Source organism: Hemibagrus wyckioides, linkage group LG01 (assembly GCF_019097595.1).
Source record: "Hemibagrus wyckioides isolate EC202008001 linkage group LG01, SWU_Hwy_1.0, whole genome shotgun sequence".
Classification (NCBI taxonomy): Eukaryota; Metazoa; Chordata; class Actinopteri; order Siluriformes; family Bagridae; genus Hemibagrus; species Hemibagrus wyckioides.
The window spans coordinates 20,210,602-20,230,983 of record NC_080710.1 but is presented as its reverse complement, the minus strand read 5'-3'; the positions used below and the strand labels follow the sequence as shown (position 1 = coordinate 20,230,983).

Below are 20,382 nucleotides of genomic sequence, written 5' to 3'. Positions count from 1 at the left end.
TCCTATCCGGAAACTAAAAAACACAAGGTAGGGTACTTGAACACTGCATTTCCGCGTGCACGCCACTGAGTCAGGTGACAGTCAAGCACATGACTCTAACGGATCTCCCCGCATCCGCGGCCTCCTTTCAGTACTGACAGCGGGTCCAACCAATAATAATGCAACTAGGCTACCGATTGTCCAATAAGCAAGCAGGGGGCGGGACTAAAGTAAAGCTTTCGCTACAGAGAAACATTGGGGAAGACGAATGTGTCTGGGCGACTTTGTTCTCTATTAATAGACAGGGAGGCATTTTGTGCTTGTTCATGCTACACTGTGTGTGCTAGATGTACAACAGCCGTGTGGTAAAGCACATGAGTGTAGAGTAAAGGGGTGGGGGATTTTCGGGGAGAAAGCGTCGCTTGGGTCAAGATGTCGATTCAGTACGAAGCGCTGGCAGACAGCTACGGGGTGGCCGACTCGTTCCCCAAAGATTTCGGCTATGGAGAAGAGGAGACCGATATGGAGGACAGTCCAGCACCCTCCGACAGCAAGCCGAGGATACTACTGATGGGCTTACGAAGGAGCGGGAAGTCCTCCATTCAGAAGGTACGAGTGAAAATGAGACTGGTCAGATTTATTCCTCTGGGCTAACTCCTACCCGCCGCTACTGTAGACAGAAGTTCTGGACCAAATGCCTCTCTATTGGACAGATAAGTCCACTACACCGGCTGTAGAAGCTTTTATTTAATGCGCCACGTAGTGTGCTTATGTAGGGAATAAGCAGCCAATTGGGATTAAGCGATAGACACCATAGACGTGCTGAGTTAGCAAAGGTGCTATCCAGCTAAACAAGCAGAGATTCTCTGAAATGAGATGTGAAGGTAAAAACTGACACGTTCACTAAAAGTCTTTTACCTTACCGTAATGGAGAACTAAACCTGTGTTGATATTGTTTCTGTATTGGCTAGTAGTTTCTACATTTGACGTCACCCATCCTGGTAGTGGTCTTTTTATTATTGTTGTTATTTACTTTATTTCTTAACCTACGTACTAACTTAAAACCTTAAGGAATAATCTGGAAGGTAATGGTAGCGGTTAGTTCTTTTGTGCAAGTTTTTAGTTATTTTTCCATACAGAGACTTAGTACTGTTACTTATTATAGAAAATAATTGTGCTACTCCTTAGATTAATGGTGCTGAATTTAAAGCTGGTCAGAGTCAAGACTACAAATCATGGACCTCTTCAGCTCTCCATCAAACCTCACGTCATTGAGCCCTGCTGTAACACAGGCATTCTAGTGTCTATGAATGGGCCCCCTTTTTCAGACAGGGGTCCCGATACATTTACTTACTTCAATTCCTGATTTCTCAAATGATGTACATCATAGTTCCACCCAAACCCCTTTTCTGCAATTTATGATATAAATAATGTGCATAATGTTTCTCTCCTCAGGTCGTGTTTCATAAGATGTCCCCCAATGAGACCCTGTTTCTGGAGAGCACGAATAAAATCTACAAAGACGACATCTCCAGCAGCTCTTTTGTCAACTTTCAGATCTGGGATTTTCCTGGTCAAGTAGACTTTTTTGACCCGACCTTTGATTATGAGATGATCTTCAGAGGAACCGGAGCATTGATATTTGTCATTGATGCACAGGTAAAGTTAGGAATATTTAAAGATACACGTTTAAAAGTTGTTCCAATTCTGTCTGTAGCAGAAACTGTCTGTCTCAAGTCTACCAGACCTTCCAAAAAAACTTTCAAAGTTCTTTGTCTAATAGAGTAAGTGTTTACAGAAACGCTTAGCACACTGGTCTAAGGTTGGTTGGCGGGTGTGTAAGATGGGTCAGTCGGGTGATTTAATTACTGTGTTGGATGATTGAGAAAGAATCTATATAGATGGCAGGAAATCAAACAGTGGCACTGAGATTGGCTTCAAGGCTATAACTTGATTCTAGCCTAAGAATATTGTTAACCTTACATCCAGGCAAAATCGTGGGCATGTGTATCCTCTATTGCCCCCTTCAAACAAACTCTAGCTAGCAGACATGGTCTCCTTGACAAACATGACATAGCTTTCAGGTGATCAGGAGTGTGCACTGTTTTTACTGCTAGGTTAAAGCAATGCTGGACACACATGAAAAGACCATTCCTAAGCCTTGTCTATTTTGAATGTTTGTAAAGTCCAGCTTTGCTTGTCTTTTGTAATTGACTGGAGAAAACATGTGCCCTGTATGAGGGCTCATCTGATTGGTTGTTAAAATGACAGGAACCGGGTCAAAGTTGAGTTTGAGTGAACTTTGAGCGCAGCACCGAGGTGTCCGTCAGAGCAGCATTGTTTGTAGGCAAAGCAGCATTGCTCTCTGCATAAAGAAACGGTTTTCCTGTGGATCACCTGTAGGCGGCCTTAGTGAACCGCTGTTATGAAATATGAAAAATTCCTCGAATATTTAGAACACATTCTAGATGTTCAGTCAGGTAAATAACCTTAAAGTCATTTAGTGCAGTATAGACTTTAAAATAGGTTACTCTGATATGTAAAGCAGTTTGCTTAACATACCTTCTGTAAGCACACACCCTGTAGATCAGGGGTCTTCACTCTTATCCAAAAAAGGACCAGTGTGACTGCAGGCTAGCCTGGAATAAACAAGGAGACCAAGATGAACTGATTAAACAAATCATATCAGGTCCTGGCCTTTTGCAGATAAGGTTGTAGATGACTACATCTTAAACATCTGAACAGTATATCAAAATAAAAAAGTATACAAAAGTATATCAAAGCCTTCATAACAAAATAAACAAATGATAAAATGATCACTAATCCTGATTTGATTCAGAGTTGATTCAGAGTTGGGATTTATGGAGTCATTAATTCGTACTCGCACTATAGAAAGCTTGGGAATTTCAACCCTTAATATATAAAGCCGCAACATGTGACGCGGCGTGTGTACCGTTTTCTTGCTTAGAGCTTGATGTTTTGCAACATGAATTTCATGACTCATATCAGGCTTGAGATCATCTGATTAGCTGTTAGGTTTTAGACCTGATGTGCTTCAGAAAATCAATTTATTCTTCACATGGCAAAGAGAAAATGAGGGAATATATGTGAACATCGTGTTAACAAAAAATATCTTAGATTCAATGGTTCAGAAGTAGTATTTCACAGAATAATACTGTACAACATTTTCTTCATATATATATATATATATATATATATATATATATATATATATATATATATATATATATATATATATATATATATATATATATATATATATATATATATATATATATATATTTTTTTTTTATATTTATATTTTTATATTTATATATATAAATAAATATATAAATTTTTAATTTCATATTTTATGGCTCACCCCAGCTGCATGAAAATATTAACTGATAGTCAGCATAAAATATATATGGCATAACATCTAACACAGTAGTTGCTTATAGATTAAAACACAAATGAATTAGATAGTTGTTTGATGGGTTATTTATAAGATTATACAAAATGGCTGGATAAAAACAACACATCCAGTTTGGCTTAAATTACTCCTCAGCAGTAGAAAAGTGAGGCAGATTTTTGACTGGTTTGATCACGAGTAGCAGCTTCAGGGCTGATTGAGATAAGTACTTGTGGCTTGGCACTGTTTGTAAATCGTTGTCAGATATCCGTATTTAATAGCTTCCTGTTTCGCTGTAGAACAATCTTTTGCCAAATAAAACCCTCAGTGACTGTCTGTGTCGTATACCCATAATCATGATCACAATCAGCTTTTAACGACCTTCCTTACAGTGATGTTTATGGATGAGACGTTCCACTTACTTATCTTAACCAAACCCAGTGCTGTACTGTATGTCGTAAAAGATGTTTGTTGAGCTGCTTCCTTTGTTTCCAACATTAACATTGAACCTAAACTTTAATCATTGTGAGTCTTATTTAATGACCTTTTTCGATTTTTAAAACCATGAAGAGGAATCCTGAAATCTTGCATCATCTCACTCCGATCACTACATGCACGCACACAAACCCACATTAAAAAAGGTGTGGTGGTGTTTCACAAAGAAAACCAAATCATTAATGTGGTTAGGTTTTCTATTCAGAGATGTTAGTAATTTAAATGATAACAAGAACTAACTTGTCTCTTGTACGGACCATAACATTAAATATCATTTTAACAGGTAAAAAGTACAAAAAATTGTAACTGTTGGCAAATCACTGTGGTGTGAGCAGCCAAGCATGAGTTATTTTTGTATAACGGCCCGGCTCTTCTTGTTATTCCTTAAGTGTAAAATTGTGACCTTTAGAGGGCCATTAGAGGACCTGTGTCATCCATCAAATCGAGAAATGGCCATGATTGAGGAAGGACCAAGAGATTCCATAAAAATGGGAAATGATGTACACTCGCCAATTTTTTTTTCCTTAAATACTATAAAATTTTTTGCTTAGGCTTCCAATTTAGTCTTATGGAATGTCACACTGGAAACATACATCACATACATCATGTTCTTTATTTGTCACCCTGCTCTGACCCCATTGTATACCCCGCTTGTGAATCAAATAAGCCGTGCAACTCAGGGAAGTGGTCTTGTTTTTTTTTTTTTTATCCGTTTTCTCTCTTGCAGGATGACTACGTGGAGGCTCTCGGCAGACTCCATTTAACGGTATCTCGGGCCTATCGCGTTAACCCTGAAATCAACTTTGAAGTGTTCATCCATAAAGTTGACGGCCTATCTGACGACCACAAAATTGAGACACAGAGGGATATTCACCAGAGGGCTAATGATGACCTGGCTGATGCCAGCTTGGAGAAACTGCATCTTAGGTAAGCTTTTTCTTCCTTTTTGGCTTGAATACACTGCATTTGTCTTTCTGTGAATTGTGAAATACTAAGCAAATCAAGTGTCTTCACAAAAAGCATTACTGTTGCTTTTTCATCACCTTCTCCCCAGTTTCCAGTTGCCCTATGTGATGCTGGCTTTTGCAATATTAGGTTTATAAAAAATTTAATACATGCTAAACAGTGCCGCTATTGCATAAATAGTGTATTGCAATAGAATTTGCTACTTTCATTGGGTCATAGGTTTGCACAGTGGTAAAAATAAAAAATGCCTTTCCCGAGAGACACGGGATAAAGTTTACGTAAACCAATAGTAAAATACCAATAATGCCTCGCAGTTCTACTTGTAATAGAATTTAAGAAAAGAAAACCTATTTGGTATGTTAAACAGTGTAATGGATTAGTAGGTTTAGCAAATATGTGTCAGTTGCTAAGCTTACACAAAGACCACGAAGAACTTCTTTTGCTTTGGCATCACTGTGAGAGCAGCTCAGCAGCATAAGCGACAGTGACAGCGACTTGGGAACGTGTCCTCGTGGCTTGTTTCGGCCAAACGGGAGGAGCAGATCGCTTGCCACATGTTCCGCATACTTTGATCAGCAGCGCCACATTCCCTTTAGGCTCTCGTCTAAAGATGGGTCGGGACGAACAGGCTTAAGTTGGATTGAAACACAAATTGTAATGTGTTATTTTTACTTCAAATAAAGAAAACGGAACCAAATGCTGAGTGCGTGCTTGCGTCTGCTGGGCTTTAAACATCATCTGCTCAAAATGGGATATCAGGAGAGCTGCTGAGATTCTGTAATCACCCTGATATTCAACAGATCCTCTCAGTTAGTTTCAAAACCCAGCTACTTTAACATTTAAAGCATGCACATATTTGTCAAACGCTGTAGTTATTTATTTTAGTTTGATTTTTTTAAACTATTATTTTTTTGATATTATTTCAGTTTTTCCATTTTTGTATTGGTTATACTCTTAGTTGTAGTAATAATAATAATAATAATAATACTATATTTATTTTATTAATATTTATATTTACTATATTTATTAATTCTATATTTAAATTAAATAAATGTATTAATTCATTTTTTTCCATTTGATTAAAGTCTTAATGTAGTAGTAGTCAGAATAATGATGATGATATTAATAAAAACAACTAATCATTGATCTGCTTGCCTTTTTAAAAAAAATAAATTAACTGTTTGTAATGTCTGAATCGTTTACACAGCACTGCAGGGCATTACGTATCTTTTGCTTTCTGTGCGCTTTTATCTGGGCGTATGAGAGTTAAATAAACTCATAGCCTAGCTGCATTAGGAGTGATATGTATGCACATGACCCGGCATTTGTTTTCACTTCACTATGACATCTTTTGGAAAATGGCCATCTGTATTACTATCTGTATCAGTTTTCGTGGTCTTGCACTCGGGTACATGCACGCCTTAATTTAACTGTGTGACTTTACTGTTATTTTGTTGAATGTGGGAGTCACTTTAAAGGATAATGCAGCAGTATAACATTTTGGTAGTACTAGATTTTTGCGAACCTAAATGTTGTTCTTTTTCAGCTTCTATTTGACAAGTATCTATGACCACTCTATATTTGAGGCATTCAGTAAAGTGGTTCAGAAGCTCATCCCCCAGCTGCCCACCTTGGAGAACCTTCTCAACATTTTTATTTCTGTATGTACTTTATTATATAAGCTTTTTTTTTTTTAATCACATGGAAAATATTGTATTGAGCCATTGTGTCTCAGACTCTCCCTCTCCACGTCTTTCTTGCTGACAGAATTCAGGGATTGAAAAGGCTTTCCTGTTTGACGTGGTTAGTAAGATCTACATAGCCACAGACAGTTCACCGGTGGACATGCAGTCCTATGAGCTGTGCTGTGACATGATTGATGTGGTCATTGACGTGTCGTGCATCTATGGGTAAGACTGCTGAAATCCAGAGTTCATTCATACTTGATACACTGCTTTAGCTTAAATATGTGTGGATTGTCATATGCTGTACTTTAGTATGATGTACTTTATGTTAGTAGTAAGAGGTCTTTGTTTTATCTGTACAGATTAAAGGAAGATGGCAGTGGCAGTGCGTATGACAAGGAGTCAATGGCAATCATTAAACTCAATAACACCACTGTCCTCTACCTGAAAGAAGTTACCAAGTTTCTTGCCCTTGTCTGTATTCTTAGAGAAGAGAGCTTTGAGCGCAAAGGTTAACATCTTTTTCCTCCCCTCATTTACCCCTTTAATTAAGCTTTACCACTGCTATTAAATATTCCTCTGAGAGTGTTAGTCTCCAGTCCTGGAGGTTCGCAGTCCTTTATGGTTTACACATCCGCAGTGCATTCAGTCAGATGCTGACTCTGCAGTGAAGTGGCCCTCTAGATCTGGATTCCATCTCGCTTGTATTGAAATCTTTTGCTTTTTTTGGCTGATGCTTTATGGCTTCATAGTAATAGCTAAAATGATGATTATGATAATTTTACTAAATCTTGGACTCATCATATTTCAGTGATTGCACTTTCGGATCCTTTTTCCTATTTCATTATGAAAGCCTACAATACTTTTAATCTTAAAATCAAAATGACTCGAAACGACTGACTGGATAAATAATTATTATACCATATTGAGAGTTAAACTTCGGTCTAGCCCATCAATGTCACAGCTGATTAAATGAATGATTTCAAAATGAATGCCATAAACTGTGATCATGATTTACTGTAGGCCAGTGTTTCTATTCCCCACTATTTTCCTCAGATTTATTATTAGTACTAAACTGTATTTTTTGTAAACAATTTGAGTGCATGGTATGATGTATACCGTTCTTTTCTTTGAATTCTAGGCTTAATAGACTACAATTTCCACTGTTTCCGGAAAGCGATTCATGAAGTGTTTGAAGTTGGTCTGTCTACACCGAGGATGGGAGCCCAGGCAGCTGGAACGCCCTGCTTGATGAAGACGGTGGCACTGAATGGCACCCCCCGGAGCACCGTGTAGAGAATGCATAGATGAGAGGCGGAAAAGAATAGAGAGGAAGAGGGAGTCAGTGGAAAAAGACAGAAAGACAATAAATGGGAGGCGCACTGCCATGCCAACCATTCTGCCTGCTCCCAAATGCCTTATACACAGAGCAAAGGACTCTAAAGCCTCTGAAAGAAAACACAGAGCAATGGGGTGGATGTTTGCAGCATAACGGGGTAAGCAATAGGACAGAAGGGAAGATGCACAAAGAGATAGCCCTTTGTGTGTTATTAAATGGCATTAACAAACTGGTTTAAAAGAATAATTCTAGACCGCAATCAAATGACAAGTAATGCAAGCCGAGGGGAACACAGTGTGGCCCTCTCTGCACATAAAGCCTTCACACACTGATCGCTACCTGAGCAACAGAAGCTGAATGAACCCTGTACTGTTTTACTCCTGGCCTCATGAGCTGATTCTACAAAGCATCCGGTTTAATCCGACGGCAGAAATTGTGACGGTACTTGCTAATGGCCACCGAACGGCGAGCCCAAGCTGGCTGCGTGTACACAACAATGCTTGTGAAGCCTTATATAGAGGAGACTTGCCTGATGCAAGTACCTGCTTACAATATTTACCTAATCCTATTTCCTAAGCTGTTGCTTTTTTAAAGGTTTTCCAGGGAGTGTGAAAAGGGATTAAATTGCATTGTGTAGCCTGTTTGTGTGTGAAGTAGGAGGTGCGCACGCGTGTATGTGTATTTATGTATGTGCGTTCCTTTCCTGCCTGTTGAGGCTCACAGGGATGTTGTGACCTCACACACAGGGCTGCACAGTTGTAACAAAACAATAATTGTATTTTTTAAAATTATAATTAATTGAAATAAACAGTTATTATTGTCTCCAGAGATACCCTGATGCTTTGTCAGAGAGCAATGATGGAGCATTCACAGAGCACTCGGTAACTGCGTAGTGCTGTTCATAAATAAGTATTTAGTAGTCAGCTGCATTATAGTCAAAAGTGGAATCACTGTCTTTTGCGTTGAAATGACTCGAGTCCAAAGCTGTTATTTTTGCTATTAAGCGGTTTAGCTGTGCAGCCCTCATCTCTCACTCTGAATGTTACAATACAGGGAAATAATTGTACAGTTAAGCGGTAGGACACTGTGATTGCACTCACTTTTGTTTAGTTGCTTGGTCTCGGATACTCTGCAAACGGTGGTTTGAGTCCGAACAAACGATTGAATGAGCTACATTCCGGTTTGTGTGGTGCCAGTACCTTCTATCACTGACAGATTCACGTTCACACTCTTCACAGAATTACCCACATTTTATTTGGCATAAAAATAAATCACAAGATTCCACATTGTAGCCGGGTTTATAGCATACTCATTCCAAGCATGTCTACTGAATCCATGTAATGTTTTTTGTTGAGTTGTAATGGGATGCGCACTAACCGAATATAAACGAAATCAAAGAAGGAACAACCAAATCTCATTCTAAGTCTACTAGAGTATTTCTCTAGACCTCTTGTGATTCTTGCTTTTCAGACTGCATATGAGATTATCAGATTACTATCATCTGGCTTATGTTCTAGAAATGTTACCATTCACAAGAAATAAAACATGCACTGAAGTCATGCTGGTGTATTGTAGCTACCTTTCACATCGGAAATATTGGTCAGTTTTTGAACAAAACACCAATACAGACTCTCACTTCCAAACCCATGTATCCTTAATACTAAGCCTCTTCATGAAAGTTGGGTCCTGGGTCCTGGGTCCTGAGTACTGTCTACTCAGATTTCCAGCAATAATCTTTTTGTCTGGGCAGTTATACATTCACCGTCCACCTCATTAGGCACATTCGTGTAGTAATCTAGTCAGCCAATCATGTGGCAGCAGCTCAGTGCATAGAATCATGCAGCTACAGATCAAGAGTTCCCATCAAACATCAAAAAAGGGGAAATGGTGGTTTTAACCATGGCATGGTTGTGGGTGCCAGATGAGCTGGTTAAATATTTCAGAAACTGCTGATCTGGCATTTTCACACACAAGAGTCTTGAGTCTTCAGTGCGATCAGAGGAAAAGGACCAGAATGAACGGTCAGGAAGTCTGTAGTAACTCTTCACAACAATGATGAGCAGAAAAGCATCTCAACATGCACAACACATCAAACCCTGAGTCAGATGGTCTACAACAGTAAAAGACTGGAACTCATCAGGTTCCAGTCATGTCTGTTAAGAACAAGAATCTGAAGTTATCATGGACCCAGGCACACTGCTGCTGCCAGATGATTGGCTGATTGGATAACTGCATGAGTAGCTGTTCCTAATAAAGTGAGTGTATGCTTAGATGGTTTGGATGTTGGAAAAGAGCTGTGTAAAAGACTTGGGGAAATTCCATTTTAATGATCTCAGTTTATAATTATTAGTTGAAGAATGACCATGCAGCAAAACTTGTTGAAACTAAGTCACAACCCACCATTATCAAAGCTACTAGTTATTATTTAGATGTTATTTTTATTAGCCAGTTTGACTAGTCAATTCATTTCAATGGGTTTAACTAAACTCAAAAACATCTAGGCAATAAATATCAGCTTGGACTTCTGTTCTGTCAGTAGAAATATTCTCATAAAGCTCTGACTAAAGAATAAATAGACAAATTACTGTAAAATTTACAAGAGTATTTAGATATGTACACGAGGAGGTTTTATTTTATAGTTATTTTTTGAAAGCCCTGACATCAGGATAACAATCCGATACAGAAAAGGACACGGTAAAAGAGATGGAAATTAGATATTTTTAATGTTAATTGGGAAATAATGTTTCAATTTAAGGTAGGTGTTAGTCATCTTTATATGTTTTGTTAGAAACAAACATAGAATCTTTAGATCAGGTATGAAGGATTTGAGATTAGAGAGTGATGTGAGCATGTGCAGTACAGTTTCTTATGTCTGCTAATGTGAGGTAAAATAAAATGTTTCTCTAGCAGGCTGGATCCACCTGAGGGGGGGAAAAAAAACCCTGCTCACATTTCTGGGATTATCTGACCTAATATGTAGATCAGGATGAGTTGTGTATCTGTGTGTGTGTGTGTGTGTGTCTTACAAACTGAGGGCTACAGTATGAGATGTCTGCCTTCTCTGAAAATACCTGGCTATTATTGTGACGCAGAAGTACTAACGATCTTATCCAGCTGACTGATAATGGAGACATCTCACATAAGAGAAAGCAAAATTCACAATAATCTTTTGTTTTTTAAACCAAATCTTGCGGTACAATCACAGAGATTAAATCCGAGCTGGGGAAATATGCTCCAACAATGCTGACGAACCTTCCTGGCAAGAGAAAATCCTTACAAATTCAATGTTGTCTAGCTAATAATATTAACAGGCTATGAATTAGCACAAGTGTATACTGCATTGTGTAACAGAATAGTTTGCATATTTTAATGCGAGTCTGGCATTTGGAACGTAAGATGCTGGAGAAGCCAATAAGCCTCGCAGCTATTGTCACGAGTCATTATGAAAAGTAGGCACGGCAGTTAAAATCCACTTCCACACAATTTAGATGCAATGAAACAGTGACAGAATTTTATCCACTTCATTAAGCTACTAATTTCTGGTAAATATTCAGCAATAGATCCTCTAAATGGCTTCCTGCTGCCCTCAAGTAGCATGCTGTTTCACCGCACATTGTCTCGCCTGCCTGCAGTATTGTTTACCTTAGAATGAATAATCTCTTACTAAAGCATGGAAGTAAACCAATTTAAATCAAATGTCATGGTGTTAGCTATATGAAGTGTTAATATATATTGGCATGTCTCAAAGTCATTGATGATTTATAGCTTAAAGTTAATTTTATTAACAGTTGCTCTTGGTGTTGAATTGCTCACAGTTTGGCAAGTTACACAATATAGCTTGTCCCAAAAGTCTCCATACTTAGAGGAAATTAACACTTTTTTCCAAATTTTACTGTATTTATTTATTAGATTTTTTAGCAAAATGGAATGTTACCTACAAAACATCCTGTATGAATGAATGTATGAATATTTTTGGAAAATATTTTTGCTAAAAAGTGTTTATTTCCCCTGTGTGTGGAGACTTTTTGGGATACTCTATATAGCTGCGTTTACATTTATTTATCAGACCCAGCATTTGTGCTTTCTGTTGAATAGATCATAAAAAAGCAGCACATTAGAAGCGCAAAGTGTAGCTATTCATAAAAATACTGAGGACCTACAAACATAATAATAATAATAATAATAATAATAATAATAATAATAATAATAATAATAATAATAATTATTATTATTATTATTATTATTATTATTATTATTATTATTATAAAAATAAAATTAAAACACAAGAATTGCAAAAAAATGTAATTAATAATCAGTATAAAAATAATAGACTGTCTGAAGCCTTTTTTAAAAATAAAAGCTAAACTTAAAATCATTATTTTGACAAATAAGTAAACGATTTCATGCTAAAGTAAAGACAGGGGTAAAGAGAATATCTAATTCAGCAGTGTATTCAGCTCACATTGGAAGCTTTCATCAAGACCTATTGTAAGAGAGTCTTCCAAAGCCACAGTTTACTCTAAACAAGAATCGGAATCAGTTCCCTGGTGCAAGAGTGTAATTAATGTCTAATCCTGTAGATCCTGCTTTCTTTGCTGATTTGATACTGTAAAGCCAAATAGATGTCCTTGTTCTTGATTTAAAATATCCATGAGCGATCACAGTCAGTTTTTACACTGCAGATTTGCTGGTGTTGAAGTCACGCTGTTTTCCATCCAGGATATCTCTGGCTGAAGATTTTCATTACCTTCTTATGAGAAGTGATATGGACGTGGTGAGTATTACATTTAAATTGCTTTAACATTTTTTTAGGTATTATTTTTTTCATATTTCAAATGACCGTATAAAATATCCTCATTTACTGTTATCTGAATAAATCCTCGTGTCTGTGATGTGGTGCTTTTTAGCTATTTGAGAATCTCACATCCCTGCTTTAGAGTGTGAAGTATTTTACACACTCTGTATAACTGCAATTAGTTCAGTCATTTAAATAATATTGTATGCAAAATACAAATGTTCACAATTTCTCAAAGTGCAAATAGAAATATATTTCATGACAGCATTGAATTGTACTTGTGCTGCTTTTTATGCATTATCTGTAAAGAGTAAAAGTAAAGAGGCAGCACAAGCTACCTATGGATGATAGAAAATGTACAAATGTATGAGCGGGTATTGGGAAATAATGCAATTACGCTTCACGGCACAGTCCGGCTCACGTGTCCTTCTGTACTCACTAGATGGAGCCAGTGCTCTGATTTGGTTCTTGATGAGCGCCTGTTTAGCCCAAGGTTCTGTACAGACCCAGTGTGTGTTAGCAGACATGCAAATGAAATGTTAACATCACACAGTTGTACAGAGGGGAGGGGGAAGGGAGCAGCATGATGTACAACTGTAATTTGGCTGAATAGCAGCCCTTGAAATTGCTTTGCTTTATCAAAACTGATGCCACATTTCCCGTACCCTCCACTGGCAGACACTAATGACCAATGGCTAATAAGTGGAAACATCCATGGCCTGTTTATTTATTTATTTTTTAATACAAATCATTTTTAACAGCATTATTTTCACTATTATAAATGACATCACAAGGAAGTTTTTTTGGGCATCTTGAATTAATTTTTCATTCATGACCGGTATTAAATTCTGGCTCGAGTTTCATTTAAGAAAGTGTGAGATTTTGTCTTTACCTGACTCACAGATAAACAATTTTATTCTGTTCAATTATGTCCACTTAGTATTTTCATCTTATGCCACATGATTGGTGAATTGAATACCTGCATATATATATATATATATATATATATATATATATATATACAGGTATTCAATCCACCAATCATGTGGCATAAGCACATAAAACTGTGCACATACAAGTTAGTTATTATGTCACTTGGAATAGTTGTTGGTTCTTGTCTGGTTTGAGTATTTCATCTGTTAGGATTTTCACACCCTGTAGTGTAGAGGTTACACAGAATAGTGTGAAAAACAACAACAATATAAAAACCATAAGAAATTTCTGAAATACTCAAAACAGCCTGTCTAGCACCAGCAACCATGTCACATTCACCAATATCACATTTTCCCCAATATGATGTTTGATATAAATCATACCTGAATCTCTAGACCTGTATGCATTGTGATTGGCTGATAAGTGCATGAATGTGCAGGTGTGTACCTAATAAAGTGGCTGATGAGCATATTTTACTCACTGTATAGGGATGACCGACTTTCTTTCAGAGCTTGCATTGATCCACATTATACCCTTATTTTATTCCTTTTTATATTCTAATAAACCTCATTCTGGGAAAACCTTGACTCGTATTTTGACACTCTTATGAGCCTTGAGTTCGTCAGTGGGAACCTCGACATATAAGAGTACTAGCCATGGCCATGGTTCAGTCCTGTTTAAACACTTTAAGCGGTTCACTCTTAGGCCAAGAGAACTGAACAGAAGCCACCCTGTATGTGTGACAGCAGGGAGACAAAAGGCAAGACAAGGAAGGAAGGACGGAAGGAAGAACGAGGGATAAACAGAAGGGTTAGAAAGTGAGAACGAGTGAGAGAAGGGGAGGGAGGGAGAGAGTGGCAGCAGTCTCCTGTATTTTTGTAGGAGGGCATCAGAGCATGTCAAGCCAGGGCAACCAGCCAGCAGTAAGCTAATGGGCAATGCACGAGCGGCTGTGACTAAAGTAGCAGCGACAGATGCCATTATCTCAGCCTCATGCAGATACAATGCGCAGGACAGCACAGTCAGGCCCTTGGACAGGCTCAACCTCTGAACAAAGTGTGTGTGTGTGTCAGTGTGTGTGTGTGTGTGTGTGTGTGTGTGTGTGTGTGTTCCCTCATGCTTGTTTAAACTTAATGGAACACGATGGAGAAGCACTGGATAATCGCTAGCACAAGGATGTCCTGTTCCCCTTGTCTGAACCCGTCCACATTGGGTGCCTCCAAGTGAAGCTGCCTCAGTGTGTGACTATGTATACACACACTGTAGTTCCAGCTAGAGGCACAGGATTCTACTCACTCATCTCTCATTGCCTATTCACGAGGATCATGAAAAACATATTGCATGCTCTCTGCTCTCATCAGACTCAGCTTTAAAATATGCTGTTCTCGCTTCACCAGGGATGTTCTGGTCCTAGATAGGGGTTAAAAAAGGGGAGCGTGCAGAGTGTGTTAGAGTCCAGTGGGCTTCGACAGAACCCGAGTTGTTAGACAGTGTTTTTCTGGGTGTAACAAATGTGAAGCATGCTCACCGTGGTGCAGCCATGTAGGGCAGTATGATGTAGTTCAGAGATGGTTGTTGACAGTGGATTGTCACTCTTCAAGTCATTTGCCTTTCTCAAGTCAGATGTAAAGCTGCCAAAGCTCTGAGACGGGAGGACGGGAGGACGGGAGGAGGGGCGGGAAAGAAGTGGTGTACTTGTAAGTGTGTGTCTTTTCCTTTGAAATCTGCATACCAGGCTGTGTTTCCTTATTTTAAATACCTTCTTTTATTTTTTGGAGTTTCAGTTTCTCCATAATTTGATAGGTACATCATTTGTCTTTTGATTTATTTATTTTTTTTCTGGCTTATGAAAAATGAAAAGTGTTGGATTTATAACCACATGCTGTCTATAAAGCCAATGAATAAATGATTACAATCACTCTTAAGTTAAACATTTATTGAAAAAATTGAACCTATTGAAAAAGTTCTAATCAGCATTTTCCTTTTGTGTTCACTGAACAGAACCTATATTGCCTAAAATGAAGGCCAATGCTATGTGTGACCACGTTAGAGCAGAACTGAGCTGCGTTGCTATTATATATTGTTTAGGATTTTCAGTTTTCAGTTCACTTTTTACCTGCTTTTAAAACGAAGTATATACATATTGTTCATACAAATACACATACTTTGAGCTGAGGGAAAAGGCAGCGGTAACATCAAGTGATGATGCCCCAGGCAACTAAATTAATTGGCATTCGTTTTTCCAAAACATGTACATACTTCAGTAGAAATGGCTAGCATTCTCAAGTTTGTTTTTTTTAGTTAAATTTAAAATGACCGTTTGTATATTAACAGGTTCTGGTTTATTACACTAAGCTTTCAAGTTCTTTTCTATGCTATATTGCTTAAAAAAATTGTATGTAATAAATGACAACTGTCCTAAAGTCACTTCTACATACTTCCTTAAACCAGGGTTATTTTATGAGACTTTTATCCTCATTATAGTGATGATTCAGTACCAGGTTTGGCTGCAATGGAGCTCCTTAATGGATGACGAATAAATTAATTTGTTACAGGAGTAGAAGTGTCTGTACAAAGTACAGGTTATAGAAAACCAAAAGTGTGACAAAGAGGCAGGCTGCAATTATTCACAATCATGTGACTCTTTCCATTTGTGTGTGTCATGTACTGGTGCAAACGGCAACTCTCTGTTTTCTGCATATATATCTCTGTCTTGTGTATTCATTTGGTTAGGAAACAAGTTACAAGTTACAAGCACTTCCATGGTTGTGTATTATTTGTTCTCCAGTCCTTTCATACTTTTTTGTAAATTTATACAGTAATATGTTAATTGCTGGTATTTTCATAACAAGTATTTAAAAAGTGTATGCAAGTGTTTTAGAGTTAGGAATTGTTTTGACCACTAGGTGCAGCTACAGAGCGCATTTCCATAGAGAGCGCAAGTCCCGAGAGAGCACATGCACTGAGGTGATAAAGTAAAGCCTTATTCACACCAGCAGGTACAGTGTATTGCTCAATAATCCACAAATACAGCTGAACAGAATCCATTTGTTCCCCAGACTGCATCCAAGAAAGCATGTAAGCTGATGAACATGCAGATTTTTGTGTTATGGTGTGTAAATAGCAACCCAAACAGCAATTTCGCAGTGTACTGGCATTTAAAGGAAAGGTAGCAAACACTGAGGCTTTTGGGTAGGAACCAAACAGCTGCCAAAAACAAATATGAGAATAATAATGTGATATGCTGAGATTTATTTTTTTTTTTTTTACCACAAGGATCCAGAACAGAACAAACACCAATTTCCTGTATCATGAAACAATATTGAAGTTTTTATTTATCAGTACAATAATGTAACTGTCTTGTTCCATCTATCTTTCTGGACATAAGGAAATATTCAAAACTGGATTTGAGGCTTAAATGTGAATAGACTGCCCTTGAAGATGCCAATTCTAGGAAGTGTATCACAAGAGTGTCGCCAGACTTTCTACAATGAAGTGTTCAAATTAAAAACAATGATTTTATTACAGTGGATGAAATATATATATATATATATATATATATATATATATATATATATATATATATATATATATATATATATATATATATATATATATACACACATATATATATATATATATATATATATATGTATATATATGTATATATATGTATATACACACATATATATATATACATATATATATATATATATATATATATATATATATATATATATATATATATATATATATATACATATATATACACACACACAATGTAAACACATGATGAGACTTCCTCAATCTGTGTATGTCCTGATTGGAATTCCCATCAGACACATAAGCAACATGTTTTTCTTTAAGCTAAAAAAAACATAGCTTACATAATATAAGGCTACATAAAATATGCAAATGTAACAAACTCACTATCATTAGCTAATGCCAGATGATCATGATCTGAATGAAATCCAGTGCTATGCCTCCAAATAAATAATCCAGTGCTATGAATTTCATAAAAAAAAAAAAAGTTTGCTCAGTTGTTTGCTTGTTTTGCTCAGTGAGGCCAGGGAATAGTTCACTTCTGTACTAGCTAGCTAAACCTACTAGCTCTTGCATGACATTGACATGCTGATATCCTTGTTGATAGACGATGAAATAAATGTTCACATTTCCCATGTTCTGCTATTATTCAAACTAGCCTGTCACGGAGAGATTTACCAAACTGTTCAATTTTACATCATTATGATATTAGTAACTGCATGGACTTATTATAATAATAATAATAATAATAATAATAATAATAATAATAATAATAATAATAACAATAATAATGATAATATCTTAGTAGAGTGGTCAGATGAGTGGGCATGTTTGATTCAGGCCGTCCCTGACCACCGATTATCTACACCCATGAGTATTCATACTGTATTCTAACCTTCTATCTAACTGTATTTCAGCCCAAACCAGTGGGAATTTTCTTGAGTTTCAGTAGCAGATGGAAAACACTGACACAAGAAAAGTAAGTGCACCTTGTTGGGGAAAGAAGTTGTCTTAAGGGATACAAAATCGATCCTCAGGGGGAGCATCCAGCAGATAAAAAAGACTAAAAGCGCCAGCCCTCCCCCCCAAAATGTAACTCTTTAATGAGGAAAAATGTGTGCCACAAATGGCCTCGCTCAGCGTCCGAAAGATCATGAGCATGCACTTGCGTACAAAGCAAGTTAGAAATACAAAAATACCTACAGCTGATTGCTGATCCGCAGACGCTGGACGAGAAAGAGTGCTGTTTCTGGAAAACTTAGATGTGCCTCTGGTGGCTGCAAAAATAGATGGATCAGGATGTAATGGTTTCCAGAGACTATATTGCGAGGATAATCTAAGAAGTTAAGCATTGTCTATGCACCAACTCAGCAAATATGTTGTGGGTTGCTAGAGGAGTCAATTCTCTAGCACTTCAAGCTGAGGTACGGAAGCTATCAGTCTCACATTGGTATCACACCTCGGTATGGAGTGGCTCTGTGAGATGTGTTAAAGAAGCATATGCACATTTCAATCCAATGCATGTCTCTGTGCACATCTCTTCTGATACATGTTAGTAAAAATAATAGAGACAAGGTTCAGTGAACATAGAGACATCTATATCCACTATATCTAAGTTTATTTATTTATTTTATTCAGAAACAAAAAAAATTCTTTCTGAAATTAGCCTGGGGAGACAGTCTGTCACTAAGACTTTATTTCATTTCATTGTATGATACCTGCAGTTAAGCTCTTGTTCTCTAATCATTTCTGAACGCTAGTGAAAAGTGCTAAATAAATCTCGGTGTGATTTATTAACAGACATTTGACACTTTGCATTTAGTGTTTTGAAAACACTTGATCACTAATGCTTCGTTGAAACACACGTGTTGATAAACGGTGTGCATCATAACTTTCTACAAATTTTTGTTTGTACATTAAATGCATTTTTGAGAGAAAGGTTTTGATGCATGCGCTATAACACTGAGTTTAACCTCAAGAATTGAGTGTGAGTAGGTTTGTAGAGTCATCACTCCTTTATCTTTTAATCATTTGCCTCAGGTTATTTCAAAAATACATTTTTTTTTTTTTTTGTTAAACATCCAATCCATATACAGATTGATAAAGTACACATCACTCACTTACTGTGTATTTGTGTTGCAAATATTAATAGTCGTTACTAATGTTATGTTAGTATTAGAATTTCTTAGTATTTCCTAACAATGGAAATAACAGAAAAAATAATTTTACGTTTTTTTTGGAGTCTTAGAAATGATTTTAAAAATGAATCAATGTATCAGTGTCATATTTTTAATTCGTACTCAGAGAAAAGAAAAGAGAGTGGTTGTCTTGTCTGATTTGTTCTTCATGAATGTTGCTTGTCACATAGTAAAAGTGCTTCTGTTGGCTTCACAGGTGTTGGTGAGAGTCTCAATGCCTTTGACAAGAGCAAAAAGCAGAACAGCTCCAAAAAACATGAAACAATCAAATACAAGGTCACAACTTTTCTAGACACAATGGGCTAGTCACAAAGTTCTTAAAGTAATCTAGTACTTCATGCTTGACTTATTGTTCATCCGAAATGTATAATGAGTCTTTTGTATTTTATACTTTTCAATTAATTCCCCTCGGCTATTGGATGCCTGACATTAAAATAGGAATTCTGAAGTATGAAAACTACATTTCTCGAAATGTTTGCAGCCAGAGACCCTTTTAAGTGTTAAATAAATTTCCACAGACCCCCTCAGCTCAGATATATTTTATGGCCTTAATTCAAGTATTAAATAAACCTAATCCATGTATTAAAATATTAGGCTTGTTACTAAAATGTGAACTATAACATTCTGGATATTTATTGGACTTAATGACCTTCTAGTTCCTAAACTTTTCACCAACAGAGACATTAGTTTCTAGTTACTGAGGTTTGAGTTAAACCCATTCCAGGCTAATAACTATAAGAACTATTAGCAATAACTTGAATAGCACAAATTGATTTTTGTGATTCACGTCACTGTAACAATATAAAGAAATCATGGACCCCTCTTTTGTGCTTCAGGGACCCCAGGAGGTTCTTAGACTCTAGTTTGAGAACCACTACTTTAAATAACTAAGGGTCTCTATAACACTTAATTAATGTGAATGTGTGCTGAGGAAAAAACAACAACCAAAAAAACAAAACAAGCAGCAAGTCACAAGAGAGAAAGAGAGGATGAAATATAGTTGTCGAAATGCATGATTTAATGAGCAGTAGGGCTCG

The 20,382-nt window shown here is 36.9% G+C and overlaps 1 protein-coding gene across 1 annotated transcript; it reads left to right on the top strand.

Annotated features, from left to right (window-relative positions):
* The first annotated feature begins 207 nt into the window (after positions 1-207).
* rragca (Ras-related GTP binding Ca) lies at positions 208-8,704 on the top strand. The gene is made up of 7 exons (XM_058398273.1): positions 208-588; positions 1,435-1,638; positions 4,614-4,813; positions 6,399-6,513; positions 6,620-6,762; positions 6,900-7,048; positions 7,679-8,704. Exons 1-7 carry the CDS (start codon positions 412-414, stop codon positions 7,831-7,833), a joined length of 1,143 nt encoding a protein of 380 aa, XP_058254256.1. The 5' UTR covers positions 208-411; the 3' UTR covers positions 7,834-8,704.
* Positions 8,705-20,382: the final 11,678 nt, after the last annotated feature.

What these genes read in the sequence shown, in the direction of transcription:
- rragca (XM_058398273.1), top strand. Translation starts at nt 412, where the DNA reads ATGTCGATTCAGTACGAAGCGCTGGCAGACAGCTACGGGGTGGCCGAC. An exon ending in TATTTGTCATTGATGCACAG is followed by an intron (nt 1,639 to 4,613) that starts GTAAAGTTAGGA and finishes TCTCTCTTGCAG; the next exon opens with GATGACTACGTGGAGGCTCT. An exon ending in AGAGAGCTTTGAGCGCAAAG is followed by an intron (nt 7,049 to 7,678) that starts GTTAACATCTTT and finishes TTTGAATTCTAG; the next exon opens with GCTTAATAGACTACAATTTC.